The sequence below is a fragment of the Labeo rohita genome, chromosome 8 (genome assembly GCF_022985175.1).
Source record: "Labeo rohita strain BAU-BD-2019 chromosome 8, IGBB_LRoh.1.0, whole genome shotgun sequence".
Taxonomy (NCBI): Eukaryota; Metazoa; Chordata; class Actinopteri; order Cypriniformes; family Cyprinidae; genus Labeo; species Labeo rohita.
The window spans coordinates 6,090,061-6,108,194 of NC_066876.1; the positions used below are offsets into that span (position 1 = coordinate 6,090,061).

The 18,134-nt window shown below is 37.7% G+C and overlaps 1 protein-coding gene across 2 annotated transcripts in view; it reads right to left on the reverse strand.

The window, feature by feature from the left end:
• fgfr1a (fibroblast growth factor receptor 1a) overlaps positions 1–17,886 on the reverse strand; it is a 50,705-nt gene extending 32,819 nt beyond the window's left edge. Inside the window, exons 1-2 of one of the 2 annotated variants that reach the window (XM_051116896.1) lie at positions 17,220–17,886; positions 9,017–9,185 (exon numbers count right to left, since the gene is read on the reverse strand). In XM_051116896.1, the coding sequence (XP_050972853.1) occupies positions 9,017–9,113 (97 nt within the window). In that variant the 5' untranslated portion in view covers positions 9,114–9,185; positions 17,220–17,886. The remainder of the gene's footprint in view (positions 1–9,016; positions 9,186–17,219) is intronic. The other variant, XM_051116897.1, reaches the window with a different exon arrangement.
• Between the last annotated feature and the right edge of the window lie 248 nt (positions 17,887–18,134).

Consider the following 18,134-nt stretch of genomic DNA (forward strand, 5'->3'; position numbering starts at 1 on the left):
AGAAAAACATTCCTGGAATTTTCTCCATATAGTGGAATTCAATGGTGCCTGCGAGTTAAACTTCTAAAATGCAGTTTAAATGCAGCTTCAAAGGGCTTTAAACAATTCCAGCCAAGGAAGAAGAATCTTATCTAGTGAAAACGATAAAATAAATGAATTTTTATAAATTTTTAAATTTCTTGTCTTGTCTAGCTCTGCGATGCACATGCATTTGGTTCAAGACAGTTAGTGCATGTCGAAAAACTCCCATCTCATTTTCTCCTTCAACTTCAAAATCGTTCTACATCGCTGCAGAAGTACCAACCCAGTGTTTACAAAGTAAGCGTGCAAAAAAGATCAAATGCCCTTAAAAAACAAAACAAAAACAACAACAACAACAAAAAAAAAAAAAGGTAAAACAGTGATGTATGGAGATTTTGAATTTGGAGGAGAAAATGAGATTTGAATGAGATGGTTTTCAACATACCCTAACTGTCTTGAAAATGAAAATGACAATCTTTGAAGGTGCATTCTGGAAGTTAAAACTTGCGGGCACCATAGAAGTCCATTACATGCAGAAAATTCCTGGAATGTTTTCCTCAAAAAACAATTTCTTTACGACTATAGAAAGAAAGACATGAACATCTTGACTGACAAGAGGGTGAGGAAATTATCTGTAAATGTTTGTTCTGGATTTGAACTAATCCTTTAAGCAAAAAATACCATAATTTGTTTTCAGATATTTAGGAAACATGTACACATATTTGTTTCTTCAAAAACCAATGCTACAGGCAGTTATTCTTCTTTGAAATGTGTGTTCTGTGTCAGAATGTCAGTTTTTGTTTTCCTTCATGTGATTCCACCCACTGCCAGTTTAACCAATTGTATTTCAACACCCCGGGTTGCCAGTTGGTGGAAAACACAGCGTACTGCACCTTAGTCATATTAAAGGTGCTAATACTTGTGCCACCCCTTGAAATTTCAGCAGGGCATATGAGACATGTCGCCATTTTACTGGCTGGTTGGACCAGTCTGGAATATTATCAAACAGCATACATACTGCTAGCACGTTTGTACAGTATTTCTTTGTTGCTCTAACAGCGAAGAAGATGTGATTTCCGATTTGTAGCGGTAAGCAAAGCTAGCGGGCATAACTAGGTCATAAGGAAATGGTATCGGATTGGTACGTGGGTTCAAGTACTCGTCACTGATGCCAGAATTTTTTGTGGTATCGGTGGCATTTTCGATACTTGTATCAGAATCGGAACAACCCTATCAAAGAGTGCAGATTCTACCTGACCTAAAAAAGCCTTGGCATCCAACTTAAAAGCTCTATGACCAGACGCATAAAAAAAATAAATAAAACTCACTTGCAGTGTAAGGCTCGTCGCCTTCCATTGTCAATTGACCCTTTTGCAAACAGCTTGATTGACAGGTGATCTGAACAATCATAATCAACGATCATTTTGTCCGACAAACAAATCAGACAGGAGAGTAGATTAACTTCGGTGGACTTAAACTTAAAAGAAATAAGTATGTATTGACTTCTTTCCACGGTTGAAATAAAATACGTTCTGATGTTCATTCATGTTTATTTCGTGCTTTGAGAAAATAAGACGATCGGTTCATATGTCGACTAATCTAATAAAGCAAAACAGTGATCTGTCATGACATTAAAGAGCCACAAAACTATTTATTGTTTGAATTTCTTTGAAAAAAAAAAAAAAAAAAAAAAGACAACATTTTAAAGCTGAGACCTTGTTTCATATCAGAAGTAACCTGCTTTTTCTTGTCTGTTGGCGTATTGTCAGTTTTCTCTTTGTTTGGCAATTTTTTTTTTTCATGTGAACATGTGTAGAGTGAGAGCAGCATTGTTTGTCAGACATAGCAACAGTAACTAAAGAGGGCGGGTTTTTGCAAAGGGTCAACTGCGCTCGTTCCTGTTGAGAATCCTAAATCTGGCAACCTGTGTGACCATCTAGGGTCATTTGCTCGGAGTTTAGCGCCAACCTTGATCAAACTGTCCTGCCTGTAACTTTCTAGTGATCCTTAAAACATTGATGAACTTGTTCATGTGTGTTTGATTAGGGTTTTAGCTAAAATATGCAGAAAAAGTTGAGAACCCCCCGATCTAGTCTGAGGAGGGAGTGAAAGAAACAACTCTCTCCAATATTTTGAATCTGGACTGCAGTACCAATTTCAACCACTAGCTGTCAATATGACATACTGCACCTTTAATTGTCCCTTTGTGACAACATGCCCCAGTAGCAAACACTACATGGGGTAAGTTGTCACAGTCGAAAATGCCATTCATGAAACCGTGACAATATAAAACATAACAAGCAAAATAGTTTTTCTGCCAATTAAAACTAGAATTAACAAATAATGTTTATTTACATAGTATGTGGAAATGTATCCCCACCTGACATTAAAGAAAAATGCTCTTATTTGGATAAAAGTTTTAGTCTTTTTGTTAAAATCTAACTTCATTATAACTTCAATTAGCCTCTAGCTTCTGAAAACAGTGTGCTTTCATTGTGTTCAACTGTTTCCCATGAACTACGTAGAAATAGAGTTACTGACAGAATTTATAAAAATTATTCTAAGAGAGCTTTAAACTAGATGTTTGAAACCAACATTTAAAAAGAAACACTGCTAGAGACAACACATTTGTGTACTAGCATAAAACCAGTCTTGACAACTAACCCGGGGCCATTTGTAGACACTTCCACCCTAAAAACAGCACAGCCTCATTTGACCTCAGTGTCTGCGAGTCAGAAATTCATATTACAGACACACTGACTTATTGTACGCTCATGACAGTGAGGTTGTAATTTCCTCTTGGCATTTTCGATTGAGCAGCGCAGATGCCGAAAACATTTTGCACCAGTCACTAGAGAAGCTGTTTACTGTGAGGTATCAAGTGAGAGTATTCTGCAATAATCACACAAGGAGAAAATTATACAGCTGCTTTATGATTTATAGTCATTAATCGACATGCTTCCTTCCAGGATATTAAATAGTGGCATCTTACCAAGCCATAAGTCACTTCAAAGAGCAAAACGCCATGCAATACAAGCTGAAGACATGCACCGGTGTGCAAGCTATAGAGTCCAGATGTCGTCTGGCGCAACTACTGCACTGGGGGGAAAAAAAACAATATCAACTGGAAAAAAGAGAGGAATTTTTTTTTTTTTTTTTTTTAAATCTCATCTAACACCTCCGATGCTAATTACAATACGCAATTTTAGACCTAGTAACTGATATGGCAACTCTAATTCTAACTCCACTAACTTTACGAAAAGATGCACCCTGTCGTGCCGAGTCATTCCTCATGGAATCTCGAGGCTGTTGATCTTCCAGATCCTGAGTCCAGATTAGTTTGGATTAAAGTCCATATTTTCGGGAAAGCAACCCAGCTGGAATAGCCATTGCATTTTTTCTTTCCAGCTTCAAGCCATTCGGAAAAAATGATTGACATCCTTGAAAATCAAGTTAATTACAGAAAATCATGAAAGGGAAGTTTTTTGGCGATGGACAGAATGAGAGGTGAGCAAGTGAGACTTGCGCAGTTGCGCAGGAAGGGCAGAGGGGCCTTTCAGAGAGAGACTGGAAACAAGAAAGGAAGCAATACATGAAGAGAATGACCACAGGGATTTCCTTTCATGAAAGAGAATGGTGGTCAAGTCCAGAGAAGAGGAAAAGATATAGAAAGACAGAGCCAGAGCAAATGCAAAAAATAGTCTGAAAACGGCCACTCCTTTATCCCAGTGATCTGCGGCGGAGATATCAAAGGTTTAGTCTCAGTAACAGACGACCGGAATGTGCACAGTCGCACAGAATTAAACACAGAGAAGCTGGAATGTGACTGCTAAGTTCATTTTGTGACCAAATTTGATTATTCTGACTAGCAGACATTGATTAGTGAAGGTGTTGGCTCAGCGTGACACCAAAAGAAACACACACACCTCCCCTACCATTAACCTGCCTTGTCTTACGCTAGCCTGCGTCAATTAAACCCACATCAGGACTTGGATGCTAATGGCATTTGTTCACAATGGCCACGGTTGTACAAACATAATCACTGCTTGCCTACACGCAAATGTGGCCATGTACACACGCACATGGTCTGCAGGAGGGGTAGGAATGAGATCAGCATACCCAGATGAATCACAGCCATTGTTTCCCCAAAGTATTTATTCATCTCCTTCTAGATAGTCAGATTGTTTTACAGAGCGTAAGAATGATGTGGCAAGAATAAGGAAAGAGTCACATTAAAATGCATCAATGGAAATTAACCATGAATATGAATCAGACAGATGGAAACACATATTTAACAATGCTTTTCTATATCCGTATTATATATATAGTGATTTAATAGGAATATTGGGAACACTACTGAGTGGCAACTCATTGAGTGATTTTTGATGTGTTGAAACTATTAAACATACTTTTGAAAATAAAATTACATAGTGTTCGTATTAGACGACAAACATTAATACAAATTTTTAATAGCTGAATTAAAATAGGTTCAAGCACTAAAATAACTAAATAAAAATGAACTAAAATTGATTAAAACTTAAAAACTATACTATTAATAACTATACTAAAAAATAATATACTATACATAAAATAAAAAACTATACTATAAATAGCTTTACTACACTATACTATACTACACTAAAATATACTACACTACACTAAATCTGCAGCTATGGTTCCCAGAATTTTACAGTTAAAAAAAATGGTAGCAACGTTTTTGGTTTTATGGTTTTAACTTAAATTTACATCGAAATACTGTAAATTCATTAACCTATTGAAGTACTGAAATCTGTTTTGTACCTTTGGAATACACTGATAAACATCAAAAGCAGGTGGTGATGAGAAAGTCACGTGACGAACGAAAGCCCATCACAAGCAGCTTTTAAAAGCTTTTTAAAAGGGGTCATCGGATGCCCATTTTCCACAAGTTGATATGATTCTTTAGAGTCTTAATGAAAAGTCTATAATATACTTTGGTTAAAAATTCTCAGTGGTAGTGTAAAACAACACCCTTTTTACCTTGCCAAAATCAGCTCTGCAAAAGTCATCTTGTTCTGGTCAAGGCTGCTTTAAATTTTAATGAGCTCTGCTCGCCCCACCCCCCTCTTCTCTCTGTGGAGTGACGAGCCTGTTTACTTTAGCCGCTAAACTTGCTAACTAGCACGTTATTAGGAAAGTTAATTGCAGCGATTCATTAAAAAAAACAAAAGTAATCTACTGCATCTTTAGTGGCTCAGATGTCGGGAGTAAATGACGACCACTATGTTCATTATTACATCCAGCAACACAACACCTCAATCACTCAATCGGAGATATTCTTGTCTAACTTACAGCCCTGCACCAGCATCGAAACAATGAAGGTTGGATCGCCTCAGCTGATCTGAGGTAAGACGCTCATGTCAATCAACTATCGTGGGAGCGGCCTCTGTCGGTGTGATGCCATTTTACTGTAAATCATTTTCCACTTCCATAAATGGTAGACGATCGTAAACTTACATGCAACGTCCAAAACAGTTCTTCACCATATATCGTAGGAGAAATTACCGTTAACCATTTAAAAGTTTTTTTTTACGTAGCATTTTTACAGTCTTTTACCATTAAAGTCACTGTCATTTTTTACATTGTAACTATACTACAAAATATATATTATAAAAATTTTTAAAAAATAATTAAAATGCAAATTAAACTGAAAAAGAGATTTAAAAAAAAATCTATATTAATATACAAATAAAACTAAAATAAGACTACCAAACTCACATTTTATCATTATTAATCACAGATGAAGTTATAAAAGCATAATATATTAATTTGTACAAAAAGAAAAAGTAACATTTTTAAATGACTTTCAAATAAGTCCACATTTAGATTTCAATTAAATACATTTTGGGCCTTTGAAAGTGTCTGATCCCAAACCATTTTGGAGTGTTTAGACAAATTTGAAACACTACTTAAGAAAATCCTGTTGTTTGCGCAGGTTGTATTCCCACCTAGGGAAAAAACAAATGTAACCAAATGCTGGAGTGTCAGTCACTCATCAACAGCTGAAACTATCATTTACACCACAGGAGGCCTGAGGGGAGAGAGGGAAAAGTGCTCTCTGTCCTGACAGGAGGAAGAAGGGAGAGGAGGAGTAGAGGAAACGCGTAGACGGTATCAGCATGCCTGGCCATTTGGCTGTCAAGCATTAAGTGGGTAAAAGGTAATCCATCACATTCTAGTTGGGGTTTCCTCCCTAGATTACAGTCACAACAAAATCTTTTAGGGAAGTATTCAAACAGATAGCCAGAAACTGAAATATATTACCAGAATAGTCAGAAATCACAAAGGACGAAACTGTATTCCGGACGAGCCCCCAATTCGTTAAAAACCTGCAGTGAGTCTACAGGATTTAAAAAAAAAAATAAATAAATAAAATAAATCGGCATTCTTGTTAACATTTACCAACTTTTTCATGCAATTCAAGTACTACCCATAGGTCTATGCTTCACAACTCTGCACTCAACCACAAGAAAACGTCCTTCGTTTTCCCAGAAACACGATCTCCACTGTGGAATAGCACCACAGGGCGGAGTACTTTCTGTGTCTTCTTTTAAAAGCAGTAATTTATAGCGTCTCCGGTAGTCAACTCTTGACAACAAATACCTTTTCATTACAAAAGGAGGATGGTGAGACAACAGGGAGGGAGGGAGAAAGAGAGATAGAGGGGGAAGAGAAAAGTGAGGTATTTTTGCATAGCCGGAGGGTACAGATGGCAGCTATTTCACACCTCCAGCTCTGGGGTAAATTCAAACCTACTGTGTTTATTTAAAGCCTCCGCAGTCGGCCAGAGCAGAAGTGACCGCTCGCTTTATAATAGCGGTAACTGTAATGTAAGGCATTTAGAAGTCTCCCGGGAAAGCCGTATTTCCGAAATCCAAAAGACGATGATGAAGCTACGGAAGCACGTTTGGGCCTGTGAGAGCCACAGGCACTCGCTCTGCTGGAATCTTGCCAAAGGACACATTTTTCAGGGTTTTATTTCAGCTGGTGTTGTTTTTTTCTCCAACCCGTTTCCCTTTTTCACTCTCTGTCTATGACTTAAGTGCATGAAAGTCCTTAGGGTTTTAAATGACTATTTTGGATATAAGGTGGAAATGGAGAACGAATGGTATCCAAGTGTTAACTTCCACAGCTCAGTGTAGAATGTGTTTCCCCCCCTGGCACCACACTAACATACAGCATATTGCAGACAAGAATATGGTTTGAGAATGTGCATATAGTTATAAGACACATGATCAACTTGGAATTGGATAAATTCGCTCCATTTTTACAGCAAATGCGAAGAAAACTATTAGAAGAAGCCCCTATTATGCCTTTTCAAATATGATCTTTCATGTAGTGTGTCATGTAGCTGTATGTGAACATAAACTATCTGCAAAGTTGTGAAGCCGACAGTGCACGATAAATAAAGTTATTGTCTATCAAAAAAAAGTCAGCTCACATTTGCCTGAACGAGTCGTCAGGAATTCGAATCTTTTTCTGTTATGGCCACACGTCACGAAGTAACACATTTGCATAATATCCGTCCACGTTCTACATCGTGAACAACTTGCCCGCCCATAAATTTCCATGTGGTTTACGTCACATGGAAATTTACACGTACATTATACAGAAGACGCTGTGAGTACAACTGTTTTATATTCACTTCCAAAAGATGATGAATTTACAAAGATTGTATTTTCTAGCGATTGTTCAAAATAAGTTGTTGTGTATGTTATGTTGTGTAACAACCCTGCACATGTCATGCTAACCGGCTAAATCACACTTCTGTAGTTCTGTTGTTCAGCCGTGGACCCACTGTAGTCTGACAATTTGTGACTGATGCAGCTTGACTGTCTGTCTGTCTCATTAGTTTAAGTAATGATAAAGGATGGCGCACGAAGCGGCTTTCACACCGAATGCGGAAAGCACTGTGCTATGAAACCCATTCGTTTTAATTGCTTCCGCCACGCGAGGACGGCTTGTTTCTGCCTCGACCAAAGTGCATGCGCAGTGGAGACAAAGTTCAAATGAGTTGTTCAAATGAACTTTTGCTGCTGCGCTCTGAAGGGCTGCACTGAACCCAGCGGCCAGCGCAGCGCTTTCCGCGTTCGGTGTGAAAGCCGCCTTAGTGCATTATACAATGTTGAAGTTTACAACATAGAGGTGTGCCGGGTTCGCTTACATAAACAAATTGCGAGCACTTTAGACCGTGCTAACTTGTCGATCAGCCACTTCAACCGTTTCATCGTCAGACTCTGGCTGGAATTGTTATGATAAAATCGATGCCATCTTTTCTTTGTATTGACAAGTCTCCAGGGCTGTCAGTCAGTTATGGCAATGGGCGTTCCGTTTTTTCCGACACGCTGTACACGGTAGACCAATCATAAAGGACTGCGCCATCTGACCAATCACAGCAGTGAGGGCTCACGGAAAGGAGGGGTTTAGAGAGACTGATTCTTCGAACTGCTTCTCACGAGTTGTTTATGAATCATTTAGAAATGGGGTAAAATTAAACCTATTTTTGGAGAAAAGTGAAGTGTTTTTTGACCTTGCATACATGTAAACCTGTTTTGGGAGTCTATTAAAAGAATACTAGCAACCTTTAAAATGGCATAATAGGGGCACTTTAAGACTGATTTGTGGTCCAAGGTCACAAATTAGGTCATTGTGAAACCTTAATGGTTCATTTATATGAAGAAATCTTAATGGTACTATTGCAACAAACCGTCTGCTTAATTTAGGCTCAGACAGAGGGTGGAAAACATTCACACCTGTTTTGGCGAAAGAAACCTCAAGCAACAATAAGTGGATTAAAGAGGAAAAACAGAAAAAAACCTGGCATAAAAGTGTAGGATATGACCAATTTAAAAACTATTTCAGGTTGCATAATTGCAAAGTGTCTGAGGCATGGTTTATTATTAACACACCTTCAACTGAGACACGATACAACATGAGTACTTCAAAAAAGACTTACTCTCATCGTGGGTGGCCGGTCTGCCCTGGGACTGAAGAGCCTGAGTTAAGAGTACTGAGATCAACAGCAACATGGTCTTCATCATCATTATCATCATTATCAAGGATTCTCTACATCTGAACTCTGCATCCAGCCCAGCTCTCCATAAAAACAGCTAGGACCATCAGCACTGGGATGAGACGGAAAGAGAAAAGCAGACAGCAAAACAATTAGTAAATGATTAAAGACAACATGAATCTTTCATATTGTGACATTTGAGTGAAACAGAATTTTTAGTTGGAAACAACATTGGGCAGGTCTTGAATGCAACCATCTGGATTTGACTGGATTATTAAACAAAGGCTGCGATGTTATTGGTTAATATATTTCTCCACCCACACGACCATTACTATGCAAGCAGTCTGTTCAGAAACACAAAATATACTGAAATAATTCTTCTAATCTTGAGAGTAACTTGCACTGAGGAATTGTACACATTCACATAAGGACATTTACTGACATTATAAATCTTACAGTTTAGTTTTTATTGTAGACAAAAGCTGACAATAGAAAAGTATCCCTGACAGAAAAATTCCTGTAAAACTCCTCTGATGTTTGAGCTGCACAGATCAGAGCTTTTTTTTAATATAAACAGCCTGATAAACTCTCCATCCATTTTAGATGTTGCCACGAGGCCGACAAAAACATAACTTTGCTGTATAAGGTCAAAAGTGGAACAGCACGTCCTTTAAGAACTCAAGGATTTTAATCAGAGACTTTTCCACTACAACAGAAAGGAACATTCTGAGTCTTTAAGTTTTCATCAACTAAATCACTTTGAACAACGTGGCATTTTTTTTATTAGTATATTAATGTACTAAGACGGCTAATGCGTAAACCTTGACGTGCATCATTTTATAGTGGAAATAAGATTTTCGTAGCGCAGGGTCACTCCATCTGTTTGCTCTTACAAACACATGCAGTAAAATACACAGAAACACAAATGCACTCCTCCAACCCTTCACAGATATCTGTCAACCCTATGCTGGTTTAGACCCCAGCATGACCCCGACACGCCATTTGTCCTACGAGCTATCGGAACTCATCATTTACACATTTCAACACACACCCCTCTACGAGCGGATCGGTCAGAAAAGAACAGCGTTTCACAATTCGCCAGATGTTTTTCTTTCAGAAAGTTCAGTTGTGTTAATTCACGTGTCTTTGTTAATTGGGATTCTGTCTTCCCAAAATGTTAACAAATTGATAGAAATCTTAAAGGAGAAGTCCACTTCCAAAACAAAGATTCACATATAATGTACTCACCCCCTTGTCATCCAAGATGTTCATGTCTTTCTTTCTTCAGTCATAAAGAAATTATGTTTTTTGAGGAAAACATTCCAGCTTTTTTCTTCATAATGGACTGGTACGATGACCCGATTTTGAACTTCCAAAATGCAGTTTAAACCCGGCTTCAAACGATCCCAAATGCGGTTGTAAACGATCCCAGCCAAGGTAGAAGGGTCTTATCTAGCTAAATGATCGTTATTTTCATTTAAAAAAAAATACAATTTAAATACTTCTTATTCTCAAATGCTTGTCTTGCCTTGCTCTCATTGAAACTCCGTTTCAAACACCCTTTACAAAAAAGGTAAAACAGCGATATAGGATGATTTTGAAGTTGAGGGAGAACATGAGATGGGAGCTTTTCAACATACTCTAACTGTCATGAACCGGAACAAAAACAGTCCAGGCAGAGTAAGACAAGACGAGCGTTTGGCATTAAAAAGTAAATAAATTGTATTATTTAATGAAAATAACATATCGTTACGCTACATAAGACCCTTCATTCTCAGCTGGGATTGTTTACAACCACATTTGAGATCATTTGAAGCTGCATTTACACTGTGTTTTGCAAGTTCAAACTCGGGGCACCATATCAGTCCACTATATGAAAAAGAAATAATAAAAATGCTGAAACGTTTTCCTCAAAAAACATAATTTCTTTACGACTGAAGAAAGAAAGGCATGAACATCTTGGATGACAAGGGGGTGACTACACTACACGTGCATCTTTTTTGGACTCCTTTAATACGGTTAAAGCTAATATGAAGGTAGACTTGCTAAATTAACTAACTGAAAACTCATCTTTGCACCTATTTGACATTAACATGGAAAAAAAAAGCTCAGGAAATATCCTGGAGAGTCTGGTATGTTGTGAATGGTTTTTAATTCTCTAGACAGATCAAAACCATCATGTCCATTCAAACTGTCACATTTTTGACCCAAGTAGATTTTAAATGCAACTTATTCTGTAACAATAACTAATTATTCCCATTTCTGTAAAAATAACCAGTTACTCCAATTTAAAAGAGCTGCTTTTTAACTGTTTTTCATTACTCCTGTCTACAGTCACATGATTCTTCAGAAATCATTCTACTATGCTGATTTGCTGCTCAAAAACATTTCTTATGATCAATGTTGAACAGTTATGCTGCTTCATAGTTTTGTTTAAACCTTGATCTTTTTTCTAAGATTCTTTGATAAATGGAAAAGTTCAAAAGAACAATTTATTTGAAACCTACTTTATATTTGTAATAATGTAAAATATTTAGTGGAACTTTTGGTCAATTTAAAGGAAATGTTCACTTCCAGAACAAAAATTTACAGATAATGTATTCACCCCCTTGTCATCCAAGATGTTCATGTCTTTCTTTCTTCAGTCGCAAAGAAATAATGTTTTTAAGGAAAACATTTCAGGACTTTTCACCATATAATGGACTGATATGGTGCCCCGATTTTGAAAATTCAAAATGTAGTTTAAATGCAGCTTCAAAAAGCTCTAAATGATCCCAGCCTAGGAAAAGGGTCTTATCTAGTGAAATGATCAGTTATTTATTTTTTTAATTACAATTTATATACTTTTTAACCTCAAATGCTCATCTTGTCTAGCTCTGCGTGACCTCTGTGTATTCCGGTTCACGACAGTTAGGGTATGTCAAAAAACTCCCATCTAATTTTCTTCTCCAACTTCAAAATCGTCCTAAATCGCTGTTTTACCTTTTTTTTTAAAGGGCATTTGATCTTGTCTACTTTGTAAACACCGTGTCAGTACTTTGTTGGAGGAGAGAATGTGTTTTTCCACATACCCTAACTTTCTTGAATCTCTTTTTTTTAATGAAAATAACCGATCATTTCGCTAGATAAGACCCTTCTTCCTTGGCTGGAATTTAGAGCCCTTTAAGCTGCATTTAAACTACATTTTGGATATTCAAAAGTGAGGGCACCATAATTTCTTAAAAAGAAGAAGAAAAAAAACACATTGATCACTTTTGAACAGTAGTTTTACTTGTATATATAAGACTTGAAATCCCTTGCACGGTAATACAAAACTACAATAACATATCTTACAGCTACATCTTTTCTAGTAGTGCCTCTGTAAAAAGGAGAATAATGCCCTTGAGACAAATATTTTACAAAACAATGCAGTGAGATGTCTATCACCTTCACAGCTGCTCTAATAAGGACGAGAAATTTGGACAAACACCAAGAACTGAGATTTGATACGCATAAAATTGTTCCCATAGAGTTTGTGTTGGTTTCATTTTCCAAGCAATGTCTGCAGCTGGTACAAACCAGAAGAACAGACGAATGGAGAGACGGGCGAACGGTCAGCCAGGGGTGACAGAGTCTGAGCTTGTGCCAACTCCAGTCCCCTCCCAAACACTGCAAAAGACACTTACGACATACCAATAATCATCCCCGGGCCAAAAACATATAGATAAAAATCTGACTAGATGGAAAGGCAGCGAGTCAGCAATACTAATATGAATCTGTTTTGCATGCCAATAATGTACTAAAGTGTAACAAAAGGCAACATGATATAAATAAGAGATTTAGGCACCACCGTGCACACAAAACTCAGTTTATATTACCATAAAGGGACATTGTATACATTTCTAATTCATTTAATCATTAACTTCTCAACTGTTTATATTAAATTTCCTTATGAAGCTTTAAGAAACGTAAATACTACCAACGGGAAACTCCCCACAGGGCAGGTGAGCAAAGAGGAACTGGACACAGTAAACAGCTGACATAGCTTTGCAAAGATTATCTTTGAAACTTCAGAAAACATGTTAGTTCAATGAATTTCCTAGTAATTTACTAACTCCAAGATGTTCATGTCTCCCTTTAGTCAAAAAAAAGAAATTAAGGTTTTTGAGAAAAACATTCCAGGATTTTTCTCAATATAGTGGATTTCAATAGGAGCCAATGGGTTGAAGGTCCAATTGGCAGTTTCAAAGGGCTCTACACGATCCCAGCTAAGGAATAAGTGTCTTATCTAGCAAAACGATGTAATTTTCTAAAAAAAAAAAAATAAATAAAAATAAAAGTTCATACACTTTTTAACCACAAATGCTCATCTTGCACTAGCTCTGCATCCACATTACGCAGTGTGGAAAAGCACTGGAAAGCATTTGTGGTTAAAAAGCATATACATTTTTATTTTTTATTTTTTGGAAAATGATCAATTGTTTCACAAGACAAGACGCTTATTCCTTGACAGGGATCATGTAGAGCTGCACTGAAACTGCAGTTGTGACAGTTGTGAAGTCCAGTTTTCCTCAAAACCCTTCATTTCTTTTCGGCTGAAGGAAGAAAGACATGAACATCTTGGATGACACGGGTGTGAGTAAATTATCAAGAAATTGTAATCCTTTAATAAAAAGTGTAAGTTTTAGCAAATCTCTGCCCATTTTTTGTTCAGTCTTGTCTTATAATGATTCAACAGGTTGTGTTAACTTGAAGGCTGGAAAGACTAATGTACCCTAAAGTAGTTTTAGCTGTTAACACACTTTTATTAACATGGAAAGGGGAAAAAAACAAAAAGTAGGAGAAATAGTTTATGATCGAATTACTTGGCTGAGATTATGCTGATGTAAATGTTTAAATATTTTTGAACAGAAAAAAGCTCCTTTGTTTACATGAGCTATTTCTTAGTAAAACAAACTGCAGAACAAACATCCAGCTGATTATATTTAAAGTCTTTCCACAGCGTTCACTTTGAGAGGGAAAAAGAAAGGAGGCGCAGACAGACGACGGAGAGAGTGCACGGAATAAAACGAAATAGACCAAGTCAAGTGGAAAGAGAAGTTAGTACCCTAATTAATGAAGCCCAGCGTGCTTTTCTCTCCCTCTGATCATTGGAGGGGAACACGGCGAGAGCATACAGCAGGCCCAGCTCATTACCGCTGCCTACTACTGGAGCGGAACATTCCAGAGAACAGCATTGGTTTGTGTCGGAGACGGGACGCCTGACCTCACTCATTGCAGTGCCGGTGGGAGCCAGAGCAATAGCCGGCCCACCAAACCAAGAGCCTGCCACTCCATGGGGAGGCTATTAGGGCCAGGCTGATGAACTTTACATACAAAATCCCTTCCTGCTCCTTTATCTCTTCTGCCAAATCTCTAACTCACCGTCTTCAAAGGTGCTGTTGAAAAACCAAGATCCCGGACGAACCCCCAACCAAACCTGAATCTAGTGTCGATAAAGGCGACAGACATTTTGTTTAGTCACAGATGTAAACAGAAAATGGCTCTGTACGCATCTCTCCATTTTGAGACCTAAACCCCACCTAAAGTTTACGCCAAAGCTCTCAGACAGTTGTGTAATAGTAACTTTCTTTTTAAAAGTGCTGGGCGATAGTTTACTGTGCCAACCCAACCCTGCCAGCCCAGTAAATTAGAGGGCAGAGAATTCCTGTTCTCTCCAAACTCTCAACACAAACTTCCACCGGAAGAACACCCACGGCACAGCACGTCTTTTCTCCTTCATCCATTTGCTTCCTTTCATTTTCAAACAACAGAGCATTTCACTATAAAGCGGCCACTGTAAGATCACCACAACAAACCCAAACGAGCGTTTGTGAGCGTATGCAACACACAAGCGCTGGCTCAAAAACATCCATTACCTCATTGTGGTTCGAGGTATTCCATGATAAACAAGCTTACTGATTTTGATTAATGCAACTCAAACTGTCATTCCCTCTATGGAAATACCACTGATGCTTTACAATATACTCTAACTTCACTGTAAGACGAACTGATGACCTGTCTGGAGCGGCTAACAGTAAAATCACTGCTCAGATCCTAAGGGACGAGCAGCCATAATGATTTCCTCTCTAATTTAAGTAATTGATGTAATTATGGACTTAAACAACTACATTTTCACAAGGTCGGTTACAGTTTTTTAGTATTTCAGTGGCTGAATAGAGGAAAAAAAACTTTAAAAGGAAAGCACTAAAACGGCTTTATGAATAAAGGAACTTGATATGATTTGAAAACATCATTATCTACCCTGCTTTGTTTTATTTTAAAGGTAACTCACTTGCTACAATATGGGTCTTCTTCAGAAAACTTATTTTCAGCAAACTTTCTTCTACGTACTGCCTAAAGATGTTCATATCTAATTGACTGTATTTTGCTCACATTTCTGCACCGTCTTGCAACAAGTCTGGGTCAAGTCTGCGCATGCAGTCGCCAGCCAGCATGTCGCCATTTACAAATCAAGTTCTTCACGCCGGTGAAAAGGTGGAAACTATCTGTGAATGTGTTTCTTTGAAATGACAATGGTCACTTAACAGAAGAGAGTTTTTAAAGGTTAAACTGACTGAAAGCACGTTTGCAACTGTAGCATATGTAACTGGGTAAATGTAAAGGTTATAGCAATGATCAGAAACTTCTAGACTCCACTAGCCCAAGAATGAAGAGGGGGGTTACTTTGCAGTACTCTGAAATTATCTAGTGAGTGATGAGGAAGAAAAGAGGGAGTGACACTGTGAGGTGGGTGCAGAATTACTTTGCTATGTACAAAGTGACAGAACACAAGATCTGAAGCACAACAACATTCAAGAATGTTGAATGATAAATATATGTACATATATGTATGTATTTGCGCGTGTGTGTGTACGTATGCATCATTCAACATTCTTTAATACTGTTGTGCATCAGCACATTGTTGTGTCAGAATATAATCTACATATACAACAGAATATAGTAAATATTAATCTCTGTCAAAGGTACATTTGTTCAGCTGCCCAAATAAGGACATAAATGTGTCTTTCAGCTGCAGAGTCTTTTTCTGACATTGAAAATACTGAAACGCTTCCAGGATTTAATGTGTCTCACGTATTTTACAATGTTTTTTATAAATTACCCTTCCGCCACAATGCCATCCAAACTCATACTTCAGTATAGTTATGCTGTTTGTCCTTTACTGTGGGAAGATAAACAACTGCAAGAACGAACCTGCCTTTCACATCAAGATAACCTCAGGCATTTATTTTGGCAAAGGGAATCTGCAAAACTTCAAAGATGGAGGGCCAATATTGCATTTACACAGTAACAATAAATGTAAATAAACTAAATAACACAACAAACATTACAAAAAATAGTGTGAATAGCGAAAAGCAAAGGTAATTGCCAGGGGCTCAATTCTGACTAGGAAAAAATACCAAGAAATTAATTAGCTTCATGCTGAACAAACCAAAACACCTTATCCACAGAAGCCACTAAGTGAAACCGGAAAGATTTTATATACCTGTGTCTACAGGAGAGATACAATATCTTTAGCTACTCTTGCTAAAGTTGCTGATAAATTATTTTTTTGTCCTACTGTACTGGATGGCTTCAAATTTGAGATGTTATGCGAGAGCGCGCATGGCTGTACAGGCACGCGCATCAACTTGCTCTCATATCAGATTTGGAGCCATTTGATGATGAAAGCTGATGAGACCCCACTGCGTCCTAAAGGTAGTCAGCCTCAGTAAGAGACAAATGTACACATTTAAACAAACTGCCCACACAAAATGACTTTGCATGCATTTCAAATCAATTTTAAGAAATGTATTAATTAATACATTAACCTCTTTTGTTGACGAATGTAACACATGAAAATGATTTACGGCATGGTGCAAAATTATGGATAAGAAGAGATAAGAAAATGATATAAACAACCTAAACAGTATGCGCCTTTCAGGAAACTTAATGTAACTGTCATCTAACTCTTCCCAAAAAAGCGTGTTTTATGAAAACACTAGTACACTATAAAAACACTAGGCTACTAGTAGCCTATTACTCAAATTCCATATAACAGCAGAGCATTTGTAAGCTATTTTATTACACAAGAACATGCTAGAGTCCATTTACAGGCGTTACTCACCTTTTCCTTTCTGGAACAAATCCTTTCTGAAAAGAGTCAATCCCAGATCAGATTCAGAAGTTCATAAAATACAGACTCCCAAATAGTCACTGGACGAAACCCCACATTTCTTCCTCCGTCGTAGCCTTTTTGGTTTTCAATAAATCACTCAGATGTTACTCAGTTTTTTCTTTCGACTCGTCCGAGAATCGCTTGAAATCAGTGAAAATACTCAGCAGAGACGCGTGCTCGTCCTCAAGATCGCGTGAAGATGATTTCGTTAAGTAACATAACGTTTAAGACTCACTTACAGAACCAACGAAGCGATTTCCGACCGAGTTCATTTGTTTTTCTTCTGAAAATCCCACCCGTGAGGTTTTTGTTTGCGCTCGTTCGAAACGAAGGTAAAGGGAAAAACTTTTACCCCAATCTCTACTTCGCTCGGCAGTCGTCTCAAAGTCAAAACTAACCAAAACGTTCAAATGCTATTTTGCTTCAGTCGCAGTCCTCTGTAAAAATCGGTCTAGCCTCCAGAAACTAACTTTACTTTGTATCTTTTAACTGCTTTGTAGATAGTCCGTGCCGTCGGCCTCCCCCAGCACTTCAGAGGATACAGCGAGATTCCGCACTCATGGATGGAGGAGTGTGAGCAGAAAGACCTGACTCCCCCTCCATCACTAACACCTCAGGACTACCAAACAGCTCACCCAGTGCATCTTGGGATTGTAGTTTCTGTCACGCCGAGCTATTCTTAAAAACCCTTTAAAATCCCTCACTCAAACGAAAAACAATAACATCCTACATTTTCAAAACAGCTAAAACATCATTATATTATATTATATATTGAAAAACTGAGACAAAAATTTACAGACTGGTCTAGCCAGGTAAATTATAAAATAATTATGTCCACATTATGCATTAGCGACCCATAAAAAT